The sequence below is a fragment of the Lissotriton helveticus genome, chromosome 9, assembly GCF_964261635.1.
Source record: "Lissotriton helveticus chromosome 9, aLisHel1.1, whole genome shotgun sequence".
In the NCBI taxonomy this organism is placed as follows: domain Eukaryota; kingdom Metazoa; phylum Chordata; class Amphibia; order Caudata; family Salamandridae; genus Lissotriton; species Lissotriton helveticus.
The window spans coordinates 916,041,060-916,062,431 of record NC_136070.1 but is presented as its reverse complement, the minus strand read 5'-3'; the positions used below and the strand labels follow the sequence as shown (position 1 = coordinate 916,062,431).

General features: G+C 43.9%; 1 protein-coding gene across 1 annotated transcript in view; it reads right to left on the bottom strand.

Moving 5' to 3' along the window:
- LOC144781993 (cyclin-dependent kinase-like 1) overlaps positions 1 to 21,372 on the bottom strand; it is a 306,255-nt gene that overhangs the window by 119,623 nt on the left and 165,260 nt on the right. Inside the window, exons 5-6 of the mRNA XM_078661090.1 lie at positions 19,144 to 19,234; positions 18,500 to 18,700 (exon numbers count right to left, since the gene is read on the bottom strand). Coding sequence (XP_078517216.1) covers positions 18,500 to 18,700; positions 19,144 to 19,234 — 292 coding nt within the window. The remainder of the gene's footprint in view (positions 1 to 18,499; positions 18,701 to 19,143; positions 19,235 to 21,372) is intronic.

The window sequence follows — 21,372 nt, the reverse complement described above, 5'->3', positions numbered from 1 at the left end:
TTCTACATCCGAGGGGGCTCTCAAAAAAGTGTGTGTTCCTGCCGTGCACGATCTTTAGTCAGGCGGGGAAAAGAAGCGTGTATTTCAACTTGGCTTTCTGCAGCTTCTTCTTCACCTTCATATACGAAGAGCGCTGTTTCTGGACCACATTTGTGTAATCCGGGTAGAGGGACACCCTTTGGTTTTCATACTGTATGAGGGACTTCTCTCGGGCCTTCTGCAGCAGGACATCCCTAGCCCGGAAATTAAGTATCCTCACAATCAGAGGGCGGGGTGGGCGGGGTGGGTGGCCCGGTCTAGGCCTACCAGTCGGGATCCTATGCGCTCGCTCCACACAGAAATGTGGTGATAGGCCTTCCACAATAACGTGGTCCCGGAACCATTGTTCCATAAAGTCCGCAGCACGGGTCCCCTCACAGCGTTCCGGAAGGCCAATGAGCAAATGTTATTGCGGCGATTTCGGCCCTCCGCATCCTCCACTCGGTCCATTAGGGAGGTGACCTGCTGCTGTAGTTGTTGAATAGAGGTGGAGTGGTCCGCCACCGTTGGCGTAAGTTCTGCAATAGCGAGGCCCTGATCCTTCACCTTATCCGCCAGTTTACTATGGTCTGCCTTTAGCAATGATAAATTCGTGGTGAGGGCCCCCAACTGCTGCTCCATCGCCGACCTTGAATCCCTTATTTCTTTTTAAATTAAGTCCAGTTTTTCCGCCTGTTGTTCGCCAGTATGACTGGCTCAGAGTCTCCCGACAGAACCCGTCCATCTCCGGCACCCACCGCGTGGCGTGTGACCTCATGTTCTCCCAGTCCCTTCGGCACTCTCGCACCTTTGCATACCATGATATTCAGAAGCCGGGTCTATCTGAACCTTAATATGTGGGGACTGCGTGAGGAAAGTTCTATGGTAGGGAATGTTCTTTCTTGAGGTGCTCGTCCCTCAGCGCCGCCGTATTAATGCCGCCCGCTGAAAAGCAATCTCCAAAACTCAGCAGATCGAGGCGGGGGGGGCAGTGCTCCGCCAAACTGAAAGAGGGGGGGTTCAATCCCTGCAACATCCACAATGTTGGGATTCCGCAAGCCCCTAGGGCACCACCTGCCGCTCCCAGAATCTCCGCGCGTCCTCACAGGGTGGCCTTCTTCCAGGTCTCCACACTCCAGAGACCTCGGGCCGATATGGCCGGTATCTTTCAGAGGGACAGTGTTGTGGGGGCCAAGGCCCAGCACCCCATGATTTCAATCCATTTTTGTGACAAATGGTCTCTCTCCCCTCATGTCACCACGCCAGGTCTATCGGCATCCGCCCCAAGTAGGTGTCCTGTTATAAGCAGATCACCCCAGGCCGGTAGGGAGCATTAAGGGAGAAAACCAGGCAGTATCACATGTCCTCCCCCGTCGTCAGCCTCTGTCTCCGCTCCCGGTCAGGACCGCAACAGTCGTGCCTCTCCGCCCTTCGGGCCAGGACCTAGGCCGTATCTATGTCGGGGGGGGGAATTCACCCTCAATCTCCACCCCCGCGCAGCCTGCTCCCCGGCGCACGTCCGTGCATGTCGTGGTATGGGGGGTCTCCGGGAAGCTCCGTGCCCCCCCCCCCTTTTTGGCCGCCTACCTCCTTGCTTCCGTGAGCGGTGATTCGGCCCCCGCTGTCACCAAGGCTCAGGCAGGCACGGGCCGGCCTCCGCCCGCGCGGCGGGGCCCAGGCAGAATAGGCGATCCGGTGTCGTCTCGGGCGCCACGCTCACTTCAGCTCCCGGCTTTTGCCTGCAGGCGCTGCGTCAGGTCCAGACCTCCTCCGTCGGTGTTTTGGGGTCTTATATGTTCCGCCAGCGGGTCACAGGATCGCCTCGGGGCTCCGGCAATGTTTCCCTCTCCTCCGCTTCAATCAGGGCTCTCGCAGTCTCTCGTTAACAGGATAAAGTCCCCAGGCGGACCCGGAGCTCTAGCAGCAGCCGACCGCCATCGTGGCTGGCTAGCCACGCCCCCCTATTTAAAATCCTCCTTAATGTTAAAGTTGGATTTTATATTACAATTTTGAAAATGTGACTTTTAGCAAGTTGGCATTTTCCTTGTCTAAACATTCTGAGACTTTCTATAAAGGGGCTCCTTGAAAGCCCTGGGTCCCTATGTCACTGTGCATGCCTGCACTGTCCCTCTCCAACTTGTGGTGCACCCGTTTTTCCTCCATGCATTCACCTTGTTACAGGCCGCGTTGTTTCCATAGGGCATGCTGTTCCTGCTTAAAGCATAGGCATACTCCCCTCCTAGCACCTTTCAACCACCTTGCCAAAGACAATATGCCACCATTGGTCCACATATTTCCAATCATTCTGTTATGCTCACTGGATATACCCTGTATTCCATGGTTGTTACCACTGTAATGTACAGATGGTTGCTGTACTGCCAAGCATGTTATACTTACTGTTATTTTCCTAGAGCACATATACCGTGTTTTCACTAACCTACTTAATTTTTCCTTTGAGTGATTGCTTAGTTCCTGTTTAGACTGGTTCTCGCAGGGTCCCACAAGATTTCCAAAGGCAGTCAAAATCTTGGTAGAGTTGCGGAAATCTCGCCCTCCATCTTTGTTCAACTCGCTATATAAGGGAATTGAGTCTGGACTGCATTGCTTGGTATTAGAGCAGTTCCCGGTAGTGGGCATCTTCCGCTAAGTCTGCAGCCTTTCAACCGAGGAGAACTCTGGGCCCCTCGAGGTGAGAAGGGTCTTAGTGAACCGCTAGTGTGAAAGACTATTCTGGCTTACTGCAACCCCTGCCTTTATTCAGGATTGCAGTGAAGCTTTCAGTTTAATTTTTCTTGAAGTGGAAACGTCACATATAATAGACTCACTGTAAGTGCAACTTCATTCCACCAATGTAAGAGTATTTTAAAGCACTCAACATCTAAGGCAAATAGGGGGAAGGCATGCTATTAAGACTGAAAATCAGTCTGTATATCAATTGTAACCTAGTGTGAGAATAACACTGCTTTCTTGAAGTGTCAAACTATGCTTCTGAATAATTCTTTCAATAGACAAGACTCTGATGAAAGTTCAAGAAGAGAAATCGTGTTAACCAACAGTTAACACGACTAACAGTGTGACTAACAGTTTTCTTCTAAGAAGCAAAGAACCTCACAAGAAATTGTGTGAGGGACAGACAAAGAAAAAGTGAAAAATGGAAAAATGGTGAAGCCAACACGCAAAATGATGGTTAGGAAGAACCCTCACTCACCAACCTGGTGGTGACATGCTTCATCATTGGGTTCCCACTGGAAGGACCTAGCGTCCTCCCAGTGTGCTACAACGCCTGTTTACAGCGGAGCTGGTTTTTGTGTGTGTTGAGGTGATAAGAGTAACCCAATTGTGCTAAGTGATATGCAAAAAAAGGGGGAAGGAATAAAAAATGCTAGGTTGTGACTGCCAATTATTTTATTAATAGTCCAACCAGCACTGGTTAAAAACAAGTGATGAGTGGAATCATAGGGAAAGTCTCAGTAAATGGAGACCCCTAGTCCTCAATAGATACTAAATAAATTTGGTCAACATGTTTCTGCTAACAGAGCCCGAGTCGCTCAGCATTCATCAGGACCAGTAGTGTGATCCACCGGCGGTCTGCACACGCTAAGGTGCATCCAACCGTGAGGATGTTAGTGTGAAAAAGGTTAAAAAAGTAATACTTTACTTAAGTATACTCACGGCTGATGCCGTAATGAGGCACACTCAGCTAATCGCTGGGGCCAAATACCTGTAAAACAAATTGTGTTAGGCATGTTACAAATTGACAATGTTCAAATCTTTCGCGCAGTACTTTATGATATCACTCCCTTCACCAAAAATCCACCGTTCCCAGTGGTCTCTTATGAGGAACAGATGTGGAAATGTGAAAAGTGCACTTTGCTATATTAATTAGGCAAAGTATCATAGTGTCTGTCTCAGGTGCCTGGTAACATGTAGCAGGCGGAATGTTCCGAATCCACCGAAATTAGTAGTAAGGTGAATAAAATGAGGATAAATTGGTTAAATATTCCTCATAAAAGATTTCTCTTATTTTTGAAGAAAAGTGCACTTATAAAACGAGACAACAAAGTGCTCGAATACATTTGTTTATGAAGCAAGGAAAAGGATAGGCTTCTCAACGAACTTACAGGAGGCGTTTATTTATCGCTTTTTTTTTTTTTTTTTTGCAGAGTTTTATATAGCGCGAACTAGACCCGAACCGAATCAGGTATCAGAGCGCTTTACATATTTTTCCAGTTACGTTACATTTTTACATTTTCCAGTTACTTTCATTTTAGGCACGGGGAGATTAAGTGATTTGCCCAGAATCACAGGAGGTTTTGGCGTCGTTACCGAGACTCGAACCCAGTTCCTCCAGGTCCGAGGTCGAGCGCCCTAGCCGTTAGGCCAACTCCTCTCCCCGCTTTACATGGGCCAGCGCAGTGGGGGGTTATCTTCACGCCGCGTTCCCTGTGTACAATGGAAAACACACACCATTATCTTATGCAAAACGAGGGGGCCGAGTATGTAAACAGGCCGCGACCTCTATATCCCATAAGTCAACAGTAATAGTCAGGAAAAGTAAAAAGGGGTATTGAAGGGTTTCTGGGGTCCTGGATAGGTAGTACAGGTACAGGACGTCTGCATAATGTAAAATAATCCCGTACACTTACTATTACGCAGGCGACTCCCCGCAGGTTACCTAACCTTTCACCACCGCTGCCCGAATGACAATTGGAACTGAAAGCCGCGGTGGAAGGTAGCGGTGTTTCCGCGTCACGTGACCATGGCACGTGACTGTGATGTCATGCTGACTAACTGTGAATCTTAAAAGAGCCACGGATTTATAAAGAGAACGAAATATTTATCTCTCTTGCCAAACTATGTATAGTTGTCACAGTTTTATACAAAATGTCAACACCAACACCCACATCTAGTCTAACGGACTGTTTAAAGGTGGTTTTGATATTAGATGGAAAAGGGGGCCAAGGTGTATGATGAGGGAGATATAACACCGTTTCTGCATCAAGTAACCATTGTACGTGACGGTGGGATCATAATATCAACATCCAAAATTTAAAGGGGCCAAGTGTTCAGTGCCAGAGAAAACAGAACGTTTAACTTTATTGTCAGAATGTTAAAAAACACATAATGTTTTTTATGTGATGTTAAATCAAATACCCACGTCGATCTGACAGAATATTTAAAGGTTATTTTTATAAAAAGAGGAACGTATGCCATAAATTTATTGGCCAAATGTACAAAGCAAACAATGTTTTGTGTACGGTGTTCATACAGTTACCCCAATCAATCTAACAGAATGTTTGAAGGTTGTTTTTATATTTGTGTTAAATGAAAACGAGTGTCATAGAGTGTGGTGGTCATGACCATCCGTTAGAAATGGTTGTATTGTACCATTACTGATAAAAAAGACCGGGGTATGGAATTGCTTTAACTCATCAGAAATTGTAAACTCAGATGGGGTGGGGAGGTGGTAGGTTGATATAGACCCTCCTGTCAGATGGAGAACTTATTAGCAGACACAAATCATAGACACAGCTATTGCCACTATGCAGAAAAATTGTGCATGGTCTGTGGCAGTATATGTCTGCTTCTAGTTGGATGATGGACCGGCAGTATTAACGTCTCAATACAGAGCCCCATGGGATTTCATCGTTTAATCCTATACGATGACTTGACAGACGATGGATCCATCGCTGCTCCTTCTCAAATAGGATTTTTTCATCTCCCACAACATGTTCAAGAATCGTCCAATGCATATCATTCGGCGTATGATTCTTCTCAATGAAGTGGTTTGTGAGTTTTGTTGCGTTCCGTTTGCATCGGATACTGCTCCGATGCTCGCAGATCCTGAGTTTTACACGTCTGGTGGTCATTCCCACGTAGTTCAGAGTACACGTGCAAGTTATTAAATATACAACGTTACTTGTATTGCAATTAGTATGGCTACGTTGCTCCCACTGTTTGCCAGGTTCGATGTTCAGGAATTTTGTGTGGGTAGTCAAATGGCAAATACTGCAATCCCCGCAGGGGAAATGGCCAGTCACCGCTGGGAGCCACCAGGCATTCAATACTGTCGGATCCTGACTTCTCTGTTTTGTTATCGGGCGAGTGTGGACTAGTGAGTCTTTTAGACTTGCTGCTCTTTTATAAGAGAAGAGGGTTTTTTCCCAATTCAAACGGTTGCTTGTAACGATCTTCCAATTTTTTTGTATGCTCCGGCTCACCACGTTAGATAGAGAGTTGAATGTGGTGACACACGTCAATGGAACTTCTTGTGATGTATCCTTAGGGTATGATTCCAAAAGGGCATCTCTGTTTTGATTAGTCGCTCTCTTCCGACTCTTCTGAAGGATTCTTCTGGGGTAACCTCGTTTCTCAAGTTTTTTGGTCAAATCGTCGGCTTGTCTTCTGAAATCAGCTGTTTCACTACAGTCAATCTAACATTCTGTTAGATTGATTGGGGTAACTGTATGAACAACGTACACAAAACATTGTTTGCTTTGTACATTTGGCAAGTATATATATGGCATACTTTCCTCTTTTTATAAAAATAACCTTTAAATATTCTGTCAGATCGACGTGGGTATTTGATTTAACATCACATAAAAAACATTATGTGTTTTTTAACATTCTGACAATAAAGTTAAACGTACTGTTTTCTCTCGCACTGAACACTTGGCCCCTTTAAATTTTGGAGGTTGATATTATGATCCCACCATCACGTACAATGGTTACTTGATGCAGAAACGGTGTTATATCTCCCTCATCATACACCTTGGCCCCCTTTTCCATCTAATATCAAAACCACCTTTAAACAGTCCGTTAGACTAGATGTGGGTGTTGGTGTTGACATTATGTATAAAACTGTGACAACTATACATAGTTTGGCAAGAGAGATAAATATTTCGTTCTCTTTATAAATCCGTGGCTCTTTTAAGATTCACAGTTAGTCAGCATGACATCACAGTCACGTGCCATGGTCACGTGACGCGGAAACACCGCTACCTTCCACCGCGGCTTTCAGTTCCGATTGTCATTCGGGCAGCGGTGGTGAAAGGTTAGGTAACCTGCGGGGAGTCGCCTGCGTAATAGTAAGTGTACGGTATTATTTTACATTGTGCAGACGTCCTGTACCTGTACTACCTATCCAGGACCCCAGAAACCCTTCAATACCCCTTTTTACTTTTCCTGACTATTACTGTTGACTTATGGGATATAGAGGTCGCGGCCTGTTTACATACTCGGCCCCCTCGTTTTGCATAAGATAATGGTGTGTGTTTTCCATTGTACACAGGGAACGCGGTGTGAAGATAACCCCCCACTACGCTGGCCCATGTAAAGCGATAAATAAACGCCTCCTGTAAGTTCGTTGAGAAGCCTATCCTTTTCCTTGCTTCAAAAACAAATGTATTCGAGCACTTTGTTGTCTCGTTTTATAAGTGCACTTTTCTTCAAAAATAAGAGAAATCTTTTATGAGGAATATTTAACCAATTTATCCTCATTTTATTCACCTTACTACTAATTTCGGTGGATTCGGAACATTCCGCCTGCTACATGTTACCAGGCACCTGAGACAGACACTATGATACTTTGCCTAATTAATATAGCAAAGTGCACTTTTCACATTTCCACATCTGTTCCTCATAAGAGACCACTGGGAACGGTGGATTTTTGGTGAAGGGAGTGATATCATAAAGTACTGCGCGAAAGATTTGAACATTGTCAATTTGTAACATGCCTAACACAATTTGTTTTACAGGTATTTGGCCCCAGCGATTAGCTGAGTGTGCCTCATTACGGCATTAGCCGTGAGTATACTTAAGTAAAGTATTACTTTTTTAACCTTTTTCACACTAACATCCTCACGGTTGGATGCACCTTAGCGTGTGCAGACCACCGGTGGATCACACTACTGGTCCTGATGAATGCTGAGCGACTCGGGCTCTGTTAGCAGAAACATGTTGACCAAATTTATTTAGTATCTATTGAGGACTAGGGGTCTCCATTTACTGAGACTTTCCCTATGATTCCACTCATCACTTGTTTTTAACCAGTGCTGGTTGGACTATTAATAAAATAATTGGCAGTCACAACCTAGCATTTTTTATTCCTTCCCCCTTTTTTTGCATATCACTTAGCACAATTGGGTTACTCTTATCACCTCAACACACACAAAAACCAGCTCCGCTGTAAACAGGCGTTGTAGCACACTGGGAGGACGCTAGGTCCTTCCAGTGGGAACCCGATGATGAAGCATGTCACCACCAGGTTGGTGAGTGAGGGTTCTTCCTAACCATCATTTTGCGTGTTGGCTTCTCCATTTTTCCATTTTTCACTTTTTCTTTGTCTGTACCTCACACAATTTCTTGTGAGGTTCTTTGCTTCTTAGTCGTGTCACTCTCCTGTTATTTATTAATAGTAGGACTAGGGGTAAGAGAGTGAATACCTATACCCTTACTCTCTTGTTGTTTGTTTGTAACAGTTTTCTTCCGCAGGTAAGACACTTAGTAATATAACCCTGTGTTAACTATGATTGTTTTTCTATGAAGGACAAAGAAAAAGAAATCAGCATCTTGTCTAACTTCAAGGAATCTCTTCCATTCCTGCAGTACCCTCCTGTGGCATCCTGCTAATGCAGCTTGTTGCCAGGTTGCCACATGCATTAGAATGCTCTGTACAGGTTCTGACATTGTTTGGTTTAGAGTATGTAGGCTGTTAAGCCTGGACCTTTCTACTGGTGACAGCTATCCTGTGGATGGGATCCTATTCTACAATAAATACTTATTTTACCTTCAACTTACCATTGAACTTCTTTACATTGGTGACAAGACGGGATTTATGAAGAAAAGAAGAAAGGATCTCAACAAGGATATCTCCTTTTACTTTATTTTGAAAATTCACAAAAGGTACTGTCATTTTTTTTTAGTTTTCTTCAAACTTTCAAACTAATATCTTCAAGCTCTTGAGAGAATCAGCCTTTCCTGAATTAAGCGCTCTTGAGCTGGCAGGGAGGTAAACAACATAGCCTTAGCATCGGCATTTTTTGAAAACCTCACCGTGTCTTCTGCTCGAGCGCAACAACGTTCTTCCTCATCTGAGTGCCGCAACTTTATTCCTCACGGACGGCAAAATTCCAGCGGAGCGCCACAGCTTTCTTCCTCACGGACAGCGAATGATCAGCCCGCAAGTGAATTCTGGGTAATTGTCATCACGCAGGAACGTCATGACATAATCACGACAACGTGGCAGCCATTTTGTTTTCACAGGAGCACATTTGTAACGATTTTCATCTTCGTTTGCCAGATTCTTTATTTTTTTTTCTTTCTTGTTGTCAATTTCGCTCCGAAGTGGTTCTCTGTTTCTGCAGAGTATCGGCTGGATGAACAGAGCAACAGGTATCGAACTGTGTAATTTATTTTGAGTTTTAAAAAAAAAGGAAAAGACACTGAGACTATTTTTCTGTCTTATTGAGTGGAAGAAAATTTTATTTAAATCTCTACACGACTACTACTTTCTAAAGGTTTTCATGGTCATATATATTATCACTAGTGTAGAAGTTACAGTGGTCATACATTATTACTGGTCTAGAAAGGGATCTTTATTATTACATTGTTTGACATAACTTTTCCTTGCATGTTTTTTTTTTCTTGTTTTTTTTAGTGTATATATTGACATTGATACATTTTATGTAAAGTTGGTATAGTTTATATAATGCAGAACGTGACAGCGCCTCCGTTCTTCTTCCAATCTCCTGGGGATCCTCCCATTAGATGGAAAAAATGGCGTAAGGTCTTTGAAAGGTATACAAAAGTTTGTGGAGCCAACTTAAGTGCAGAAAAAAAAACGGCTTTGTTGCTGCACTGTTTGGGATCAGAGGGTCAGGAGGTGTTTGATCACCTTCCTGAACTACAGGATCGGAATTTAAATGAGTATGAAATTTGCATAGCTATGCTTGATAAACATTACCTCCCAAAAGTATCTACTATTTTAGAGAGATATCACTTTGGTCGCAGAATACAACTTGAAGAAGAAAGTATAGAGAACTATATAACTGCGCTAAGAAAGTTAGCATCATCTTGCAAATTTGCAGCCTCTATTGACGAAAGAATAAGGGACCAGTTCATGCTGGGATGTAGCATTGAACGTGTTAGGGAAGAGTTATGGCAGAAAGATGAGCCTGACTTAGATGATGTAATTACCATAGCAAAGAGGATTGAGCATTCTATTAAGTGTGTGGAAGTTATAAAAATGAATGGTGAAAGCAAAGACAAAAGTACGTTAATCTTGTTAAAACTTCGAATGCAGTAAAAGAGAATGCTAGCCAGAGAAGTGGTATGAGAGATGTAACCAGTAACAAACTTCTCAATGATAAACCAGATAAAAAATTTGATTTTGCACAAGTGAAATGCTTTAGATGTGGCAAAATGGGACATTTTGCGAACGACAGGCAGTGTCCTGGGTGGAAAGCCACTTGTAGCAAGTGCAAAAGGAAGGGACATTTCTCTGTCGCTTGCAAGGGGAGGGAGTACAAAGGCAAGGTTAGTGAAATTTATTATGATTTTGAAGAGACAAGTGAATGTGATGAACATTTGTATTGTGGTCAAATTTTAGTTCAAGTGATTTTTTATCCTCAAACAAAAAACTGTCCTACTGATGAAATTTTGGTTAATGGTCATTCCATTAGGGTATTATTTGATTCAGGTGCCAAAATCACCATTGTGGCGAAGGAATTTTATCTCAAGAATCTACGGGAAAAATTTAAATGTTTCATCCTGATATAAGACCATTTGCATACGGTAGGAAACCAATAGAGCTTTTAGGGTACTTTCTAGGAAACATTGATTACAAGGGAAGGCTTACCAGCTCGAAAGTCTATATTTCACAGAAAGGAGATAACATTTTGAGTTGGTTTGATCAAAAAGATTTGGGGGTAATGCTAGATCCCAATTCCTCTCCCCCCATCATTTTGAAGGATCTCCATATTGTTAATACCAATGCCGTCAATGTAAATCAAAACTGTGATGAGTCTTTTTCTGATAAATTGAAAAAGGATTTTCCTAATGTTTTTAATGAAAAGTTGGGTTGTTTAAAAAACTATAATCACCACATTAAGTTGAAGGAGAATGCCATACCTATTTGTTGTAAGGTACGTAGTGTTCCTATTGCTGTTAGAGATCAAGTTAAAGCAGAGTTAGAAAAATGGTCAAGGAGGGCATCATAGAGGAGGTTGAAGCAACTCAATGGGTTGCTCCGATTGTAGCCGCTAAAAAATCGGACGGCTCTCTTCGTTTGTGCATAGACCTTAGGGAGTTGAATAAGAGCGTGGTGGTAGATCACTACCCATTACCTAAAATTGCGGACATGTTAATGTTATTAAAAGGGGCAAAAGTTTTTAGCACGGTGGATTTGAGTTCCGCTTATCACCAGATAAGACTTGATGAGGACTCTAAGGCTCTAACCGCGTTTGTAACGCCATTTGGCACATTTCGCTTTGTGGGACTTCCGTTTGGGCTGGTGTCAGCTGCTTCAGTTTTTCAAAGAGCTCTGGAAGGTGTCTTAAAAGGTTTAAAAGGTGTGAGGGTATATCAGGATGATATTCTTATTTTTGGAAGTTGTGATGAGGAACATGATCATAGACTTGGTGATGTTTTGAAACGTTTGAGTGAATCTGGTCTGACAGTAAAGATGGAAAAATGTAAGTTTAAAAAGAACTCTATAGATTACCTTGGTCACACGATCTCGAAAGGTGGCATTTCACCGAAAGCTAGCTTAATCAGTACCATGATGAAGATGTCTTCTCCAAAGAACAAGGAAGAATTGGTTAGTTTTCTAGGTATGGCGGAGTACTATAGTAAGTTTATAAATGGTTTTGCTTCTTTGTGTGTTAGTATGAGATCATTGTTGAAGAAAGGGTGTGAGTTTGTGTGGAGTAATGAGTGTGAAAAGGAGTTCATCTTTCTAAAACAAAAATTGAACAATGCCCCTAAATTGAACAGTTTCGATCCTGAGAGAAGAGAGCAAGCTTAAAAGGGTTAGGGGCAGTTTTAACACAGGTAATTGAAGGACAGGAGGTGGTCATCTTATTTTTATCAAGAAGTTTAAGGGGCCCAGAGTTGAGGTAATCCGTAGTGGAACGTGAAGCGTTAGCAGTGTACTGGGCTGTAAGGAAAATAAAAAACTTCCTATGGGGAAGTACTTTTGAAGTGAGAACAGACCACAAACCGTTATGTGAGATTTTGAAAACCAAAGGGATTGATGCTGTGTCTAGTAGAATCACAAGATGGGTTGTAGGACTACAAGATTATAATTTTGAGGTCAAGTACCTACCAGGTGTTGAGAATAAAGTAGCAGATGCCTTATCTCGCCTTGTTTCTGAAGAAGAGTTAGATCTGGAGGATGATTGGGAAGGTGATGATGAGATGGTATGTGCAGTAGGTGAAAGTGTAAATGATAAGTGTAAGTGGTTGGAAGCTTTACAGGAAGATTTGAGTCTTATGGAAATTTTGAGGTTGATCAAGGTTGGCTGGAAGGTCAAGCCAAAAAATGATGACATGTTAGAGAAGTTTTGGCATGTTAAAGACCAACTGTCTGAACATGAGGGCTTACTTGTCAGAGGCACTAGGTTAGTTCCTCCAATGTCTATTAGGAGTGAGCTTATTTTACTGGCTCATAGTGGACATATGGGCATTTCAAAGACAAAGGAGAATTTGAGGATGTCGTACTGGTGGCATAGCATGGATTTGGAGGTGGAGAGGAAAATTAGAGATTGCATGGAGTGTGCTTTGAGTGAGAAGGTAGTGAAACCCAAAATCCAGCCCATGGTTATCAGAACACTTCCAGACAAGCCATGGGAAGAAGTTGGCTTGGACATTCTTGGGCCTATATACTCAGCAGGGTCTGAATGGTATGTTCTAGTTTTAATAGATTTCTTTTCTAGATGGCCAGAGATTGCCATCACTCGTGGCATAGAGTCTAAGCATGTGATAGTTTTTTTAGAAAAACTTTTTGCTAGGGAGGGTATTCCTAACATCATTTTAACGGACAATGGGAGTCAACTTGTCTCTAGGGAGATGGAATTATTTTTGTCTAAACATGGTATAAAGCATAAAAAATCTTCTTTGTACCACCCAGAGATGAATGGCACTGTGGAGAGGTTTAACTGTGTGCTCAAAGAGACAATTAGAATGTCTAAATCTGCAGGTTCAGATTGGAGATCAGATGTTTTTAAAAAGGTTAAGCTTTACAGGTTATTACCACATGCCACAACGGGTAAAACACCGTTTGAGCTCTTCAATGTAGGCGTGCCAACACTATGGTTACTCCGCCTTGGGTAAATGATTTACATCTGAAAGTATTAACTGGAAATGACGAGTGGAAGGTAGGTCAGGAAAGAAAGCTTCAAGCTAGGAAGAGAATTCATGATTTGAGAAATTCTGTTAAAAAAACGGTGGTGCATGTGGGTGATTGGGTTCTCATAAAAAATCCTTGTAAGAAGAACAAAATGGTATCTGCTTCATTTTTGAAACCTATACAAGTTATCAAGGTTTTAGGTAATGCGATTAAAATAGCTGATCATCGCATTTGGAACTTGAACAGGGTTGTGGTGATCAAGAAGGACTTTGTTGACAACTCTAAGTCTCCTGTGTCAAGTTCTTCATCTGCAGGTACCTCGTCACATCGGGCCGTGATTGGTCCTACCATCGCGAGGAAATCTTCAAGGATTACACGTGTACCTACTCATTTAAATGATTTTGTAAAATAACGTTTTTCTGTATATTGCTATTTGTTATAGGAAGGGAGATGTGTGGCATCCTGCTAATGCAGCTTGTTGCCAGGTTGCCACATGCATTAGAATACTCTGTACAGGTTCTGACATTGTTTGGTTTAGAGTATGTAGGCAGTTAAGCCTGGACCTTTCTACTGGTGACAGCTATCCTGTGGATGGGATCCTATTCTACAATAAATTCTTATTTTACCTTCAACTTACCATTGAACTTCTTTACACCTCCCTAATTCCCTTCCCCTCATCTGGCGACTCTGAAACTCTGTCATTCTAACTGCAAAGTCGGTGCAGCCAGAAGGTGAGCATTTTGAGGGTACGGCTCCCAAGGAATGTGGTATCCTGTCATTCTAGGAGCTTCCAGCTGCCTGGGCATGTTAATTGCTCCCCGATCAGGAAGGCATATTGGGCCTAAGCAGTGAACAATAGGTTCTTGGTGTAGCTGGGAGAGGATTATCCTGCCAGGATGGGACGGGCGGAGCTGTTATCTGCAGTTCTTAATATGACAAAGAAGCTGCCTCAGCACATTCACAAACAACTAGACACCAGGCTTTTCAACCTTCCAGAACCAACTGTGAGGGTAAAACTCCAGGAGTTTCTTCAAAGCTGGCACCAGGTCTAAACATAGGGCTGTCAGAACCACTCTTCAGTACACTCCTGGACCTATGGAAGACTTCAGAAGGAATGCCTTGTAGTTCAGGAGACTGCACTGCTGCTTGAAGACTTCCTTGTTTCTGAGAGGACTGCCCTGCTGCTTGAGGCCTGCCTTGTTTCTCAGATGACTGCCCACTTCTACCAGAGGACTACCCTGCTGCTCAAGGTCTGCCTTATTATTCAGGGGACCACCTTGCTGCTTGAGGCCTGCCTTGCTGCTTGAAGGAGAGACCATCTCCTTGAGCCTAGGACTACCAGAGGTACTTCAAGGTTCAGTTGGCTGACCTCCTCTTCTGAGCTACAGGGACACAACAAGCCTCAGAGGCCTCCCTGCAATAGCCCAGCTGACCTGCTGCAACAGGCTCTGCCTGAACCTGCAACTGCACTTGCCTGGACCTGCAACTGGACGTGGTTGAGCCCTGCTGACCTCAGCTGGAGTGAGTTCCTGATCCCCAAGTGGTGCCTCCCCAGGTCCTGGACCTTTGGCTGGCATCAGTTGAGCTCTTCCTGTAAAATCCTAAAGTTTTGAACTCTGTGCGCTCGGCTTTGAGACGGTAACGTTTTCAGTGAGACTAACCTGGCCCCTGTATTTGGCCCTACTCCATCGCAGTCGACTTGAACTTGTGACTTTGTCCCAGTCTACCATGACCAGAAACCCACAGTTATCTATTTCTGCTTTTTGGCACTAGTTTTACTCCAACCTTAAAAGCTGCATATCTCTGGTTCTAATGGTTGAATTTTGTCATTTTGGTCTTATTCTATTTGTTAAATTTGACTCTTTCTTTCTAAATTGGTGTAGGATTTTTCTTGTGCTGTGTTTTCATCTCATTATTGTTTGTGTGCTGCATAAATACTTTATACATTGCCTTAAGTTAGGCCTGACTGCATTTGTGCTAAGCTACCAGAGGATTAAGCACAGGTTAATAAAGATAACTCTAGGAAAGTAAATGGCCAGAACATCTAGGGGCATATTTACAAAGAATTGGTGTAGGGCAGGGCCGCAACTCATTTTGCTGTGCTGCCCTATGCCAATTTGAAAGGGCAGGATTGCACCATATTTACAAGATACCGTGCATTCCTGTCCTTTCAGCTAGTGCCGGCACACAATTAGAGGCTGTGCGCCAATGCAGGCCATCTGGAAACAAGGAGCAAGGGTGTCTGTGTTGTTAGCACAATTGTGTTTGTGCAGGAAGGGGCCCCTTCCTGCACAAAAACAATCACGAAAGACGTTTTCCTCGTTCTATGTGTGCTGCAGAATGCAGCACCCATTGAAAGAGAGAAAAATTAGAAGAACTGTAAACATTTCTCCTCGTTATGCTTGCTCTAGGGAGGCGCAAGGTTTTGCCACTGCCCCAGGTTTACAAGATGTTGTAAATCCGAAGCAGTGTCAAATTCCATGGGTGTTGAGTGGGAACACCCACAGCAATACCCATGGAACGCCTCTTTGAAGCAGAGTACGACAAGGCAGTGACTTGCGCTACTTTGCCTTACTCCATATCTACAAGGCCATGAAAAGTCACGAAGGCTGGCTTCAAGTGGCCTTGTAGATATGCTAAGCCCTTTACGCCACTGAACGTCACAGAAAGAGATGTTACTGCAGTGCACAGGGCTTGTGAATATGGACCCTAGTGCAAAGGGCTCAGTGTTTGGATAAACAAAACATATAATTTATGTCCAGAACTACTATTTTTTCTTCTCTTGTCTACCCCTTTTCATTCACCCTCTGAAGAATGAATGAATTGATGAGCACAGAGTAGCTCTGTCAGGCTTTTATTTGAATGCACACCAAGAATTAAAAAAAGTTATGCTTCATTTTTCCCAAATCCAAGGTGGCTAGTTTTGCTACTTGAAGGATGCAAAGCAGGGATTCTTGAACGAGTAGGCATTTGCTTTGTTTTGAGTGGCAAAATGTCCAGGGTTCAATCCCTCACGCTCCCATGAAGATCATCCTTCTCCCATGAACCCTTATCTCTATGCTATACACCAATATCTCTCCATCAGAATAAGATCACTACCTCCAACCACTTAGCAACTATCCGATTTCCTTCGCAGGCAAGCTCTCTTTTTCTCCTCATCTAGCCTTCCTTCTCTACCTCAGTCACTATGCCCATCATCCTGCCTGTGATATCATTACCTTCTCTTCAACCCTTCAAATACCCGGCGCAGTTTCTCCATATTGCCTCAGAATTACCTTTGGAGCCTGATTACAAGTTGAGATTATTTATCATCCCGATACAGAACAATAACATGAGGTACCTTTACGAGGCCCTAGATGCACTTTTGTGCCGTTGAAGCATCACTTTTTTGTCACTCTGGTTGCGTAATGTGCCACAGCATATTCACAAGTCCACGCAAAGCCACTTTGCGTGGCTTTTCATAGCCTTGTAAATATCTGTTCCTTTCATGCAGAACACTACGTGAAAGGGGTGCGCCATGTTTGTTGCTGTGGGTATTCCCACACTACACACATAGAATCTGAAGCATTCCCCGATTCACGAAGAATCGTAAACGTGGAATGCATCAGATTCTTAACGCCACCCTAGGGGTGCGTTAGGGAGGCGTAATGAGGAGAAATATCCTTATTTCTCCTCGTTTGTTCCTCTTTCTATGTGTGCTGCAGAATGCAGTACACATAGAAGGAGGAAATCCATTGATTGATTTTGTGCAGAAAGGTGTCCCCTCCAGCACAAAATCAATCACCCCGCAACGCAGGCACCCTCCAACATGGTTCAAGGGTGCCTGCCTTGGCGCCTAGAAGCTTTTTTAGTGCTGGCGAAGGGGCCAGTACAGGAATGCACTGTATTCTTGTAAATATGGCACTTTCCTGCATTTTTAGAATGACGCAGCACTACAAAATTGCTTTCAGCATTGTGCTGCACCATTCTATTGTAAATGAGCGCCCATATGTTTTGCCCTGTTAAATTTCGGCAGATTAGACCTGCTGAAATTTAACTAATGTTGGGTTATTTAACGCATCCGATAATTATTGGATGCGTTAAATAAAACCAAACTCATAATGCTTAAACAGAGATGTACGCACAGGGCGGAATTAACTGCCCAATTTGTAATCAGACATTTGGTCTGACGCCTCACCCATTTTTCCTTCTATCCCTCACTATCACTTCTTCCTTCTCTTCATTCAAGACACATTTATCTGTTACTAAAGAGACTCGAGGGCATATTTACAATAGAAGTGACGGAGCGCGGCGTTAGCCTTGTTGGCTTAATGCTGCGCTCCGCCACTTCTAAAACGCAGGGCTGCACCGTATTTACTAGAATAAGGTGCAGCCCTGCATTTCTCCCTGCGCTGGCGCTAAATGTAGCAGCCTAGCGCCAACGCAGGCACCCTTGCACCATAGTGAAAGGGTGTTTGCATTGAGGGGAAGGATTGTTTATATGCAGGAAGGGGCCCCTTCCTGCACATAAACAATCTGAAATTACGTTTTGTAACTTATATGTGTGCTGCTTTGTGCAGCACACATAGAAATTGCACTCGTCATTTTTTTCATGATTGTTTATGTGCAGGAAGGGGCACCTTCCTGCACATAAACAATCAATGATGTTTTGCTGTTTCTATGCATGCTGCACAATGCAGTACACATAGAAACAGCAAAAACTAGGCGAAATAAAGAATTTTGTCTCGTTTTCCCGGGTCTTAATTTTTGTGCTGCCCCATATTTACGTCACCCGTGTAAATATGGGGCAGTGTCAAAATCAATGGTTGTTGCAGTAGAACGCTCACCACAACACCCATTGTCCGCCCCATTCACGCTAAGTATAGCGTGAAAGGGTACCTTTTTACACGTTAAGTGGCTTAATGCTGCCTTGTAAATAAGGCCAAGCCCATATCACCACAGGCGATAGGGGCTTGTAGATATGCCCCTGGGTTTGGTCATTATAAATATGCATTTCATTAACTTCCAAACACATCTGTAGCATGTTCCAAAGTGCTTTTGCGTTATCAGAAAAACAATGTAAAATCCAATGTAATGTTTCTTCCAGATCCTAACCTCTGGCAGACGAATAGAGGAGGATATTTAGCTGCTTACCCAGAGTTTTCCTGATGAGGTAGAGCTGGTCCACATCAGAGCGTCCTGGCCACAGAGGGTTCCCAGAGATCAGCTCCGCAAGTACACAGCCAATAGCCCAGACATCCACTTGGGGTCCATACTGTGTGTCCCCAACAAGCAGCTCCGGGGCCCGGTACCAGCGTGTGGCCACATAATCTGTGTAATAGGCATCAGGTCCAGCTGCAAAGGCGAGGCAGGAAACAGAGTGACTCCTGATGGTCCTGCAGCTATTCCTTATGTTACTTGACACTTTCATGTGCTGTTTTGTCACCCACTTCTGACCCATCACCCACTTCCAAAGCATTTTGCTTCCTTCAACCCTAACATTCCCCCTTCCCTATGCAGTCCTAATTTCATATTTTTGCATGCTATCAATGTAATCAATAACCTTTCTCGACCCATTTATCTCCATATTCATATGTTTGCCCATCGTACATCCATCCATTCAGCCATACATCCAAACCAACACAACCCAAATGTATCTGTCTATCTATCCATCCATCTACCCATCCAATTGGATAGCTAGCCTGTGCCAGCCTCACCCAGCCTTGTGTTTAGATGAAGCTACCCTTTTCAGAACCTCTGACTAATACCCAATCCAACCCTTCCTTTCTCATACGTACTGAACATGGTGGCGAAACCGAAGTCACAGAGCTTCACAATGCCTCGTTTGGTGAGCAGGATGTTTTCAGGTTTCACATCTCGGTGGATACACTGTGGAGACAGCGCAGTTAGCAATCTTTCATACAGGTCTCCTGCAGTTGCATGCTCCCTTTACAAGCACAACTCAGAACCTTTGTTCCGACTGGACTAATATATCAGAAACAAGGATATGTTATGAGTAGAGATTCATCTTCAGGTCAACGTAATGGGACTGTCTGTAGGAGATGAAGTTTACATAGGAGAAACAGATCTGAGAACATCGATTAGCTACTTCATCAGTGCCCCTTTGTAATTAAGAATTCTCAATGCAGGCAGGCCGCTTTAATGTCGCTACTTGCTTCCTTTTCCTTGGAAAGTTCCGTATTGTTTGGACGCGTTACGCATATTCTTCTGGTTCAACATATATATCCACTTTCTAAGTTTCATGCAAGCTTAATGAAGGACGAGCTGAGACTGATGCCATTATACAGCTTTATTCAAAAATACGTAGGACACGTGACCCTAAGTATAGTAGAAACCCTATGCCAGTCACTTGAAACAGTGAGACAGCCGTTCATCCTATGACCAGCTAGGAGCAACATCAAATGCACTGAGAAAGGTCACAGCTAACCCTAAGACGTGTTCAACCATGTCCAAGGATAAAGGGTACTTTCTAGGAGCCTGGGGGTATGGTGATATTGACGAAAGGCCCTAAAGTGGACTAGTGTAGTAGAGTCCACTCATAAAGTATACAAGGTTCAGACCACAATTTATCAGGAAACAACTTCCCCCCTATAATTCTGCAAAGTTGATCTTTCTGGTATTTGTGGGATCAGCATTTCTACAATCAACCACCGCAGAGATAGAGTACCAAGAGTGTTCTATGTGGAAAAAAATCCTGATATGAAACAATTCATCTTCTTTGTGCTTATAATGTCACCCGATATGACTGCTTCACCTTGTTTTCTATATGTTTCAATGGTTTGTGTGTCCTCATGAAAGAAAGCTTTGCAATTGGAATGCGAGGAACTCGTTTATTTGCTCTGTTCAGGTTACTAATGGCATAGAAATGAAGGGCACACGACAGAAATATAATTGCCAGTGTCTAGTAGCACTTAGAATATTTCTTAAATGTCAATTTACATTTTTTATTGCTATTCTGCTGCTTCACAATATGTGCCATTCGAAGCTAAACAGCAATGTCTTTGTAATTCTGGCAGAGTTAGTTTGTTCTTCTGAACAAATAGTCATAATGTATTGTTGCATAGTACCAAAGATGTTTTCACATAAAAAGCTATTACGCAGAGGCTGTCTCTCAAAAAAGATTAATGTTGGCTACCCTAAAGTCCCAAACAGTATGGTAGCAAATCTACAAAAAGAAACACGTTACCTGCCTGTAAGTGTTCTAGCTTCCCATGCTGTGCACGATTCCGCCATCTAATGGTTGGGTCAGGAAATTATTGTAGTAGTTTATTTGCCCTGGGCTCCCACTTGGGGAGTATAGCATGACTCCCTATAATAGGGACAGCTAGCCCTCAAGATCTCCTTATGTGATTTCCATTTAAAAACATGTTCCCCAATGTAGTGTCCTCCGGCCGGGTAGCGGTGCAGTCTACCCGCGCTCGGAGGACGCTGTTTAGCGCCGGCGTGTGACGTCACACGCCGGCTGTAAAATAAAGGGGCGTGGCCCGGCTCGAGTAGTCGGGACCACGCGAATGAAACTACAAGCTGTGTCCCTCGTTTGTTTGCAGCTGCGGCGCTGTTAATAGCCCCTCGTTAGCAGCTCATTACACTGGCGACGAGGCAGAAAGGAGCCTGCGTGCACTGCTGTGTGCACTCGGTCCCCAGCAGTGGTTTGGAGCCCTTGATGTGGGCCATATAACCACGGGGGGGGCTCTGTTCAATCAGTGGAAGCCTGTGGTGGTGCTCCTGTGAGGCCTGCCCTGGGCTGTTGATGACCCCCAGCTCTGTGAGGTATCTGAGGAGGAGTGGGAGTGTCCCTGAGTGCCCTGCCTGAGCCCTTCTTTGTGAATTCCGCGCTCCTCTGGTGACAGAAGATCACGGCGAAGCCTGGTACCCAGAGCGCAGAGGGAGCCTCTGGCTGCGTGTCAGCACCTTCCGCGGGACAGTGACTGCTGAGTCCAGGAGGTAGGCCGCGCACGTGCCGCGGAGAGAGTCTGCGACTGCGCGAGAATGGCGTCGATCCCGGC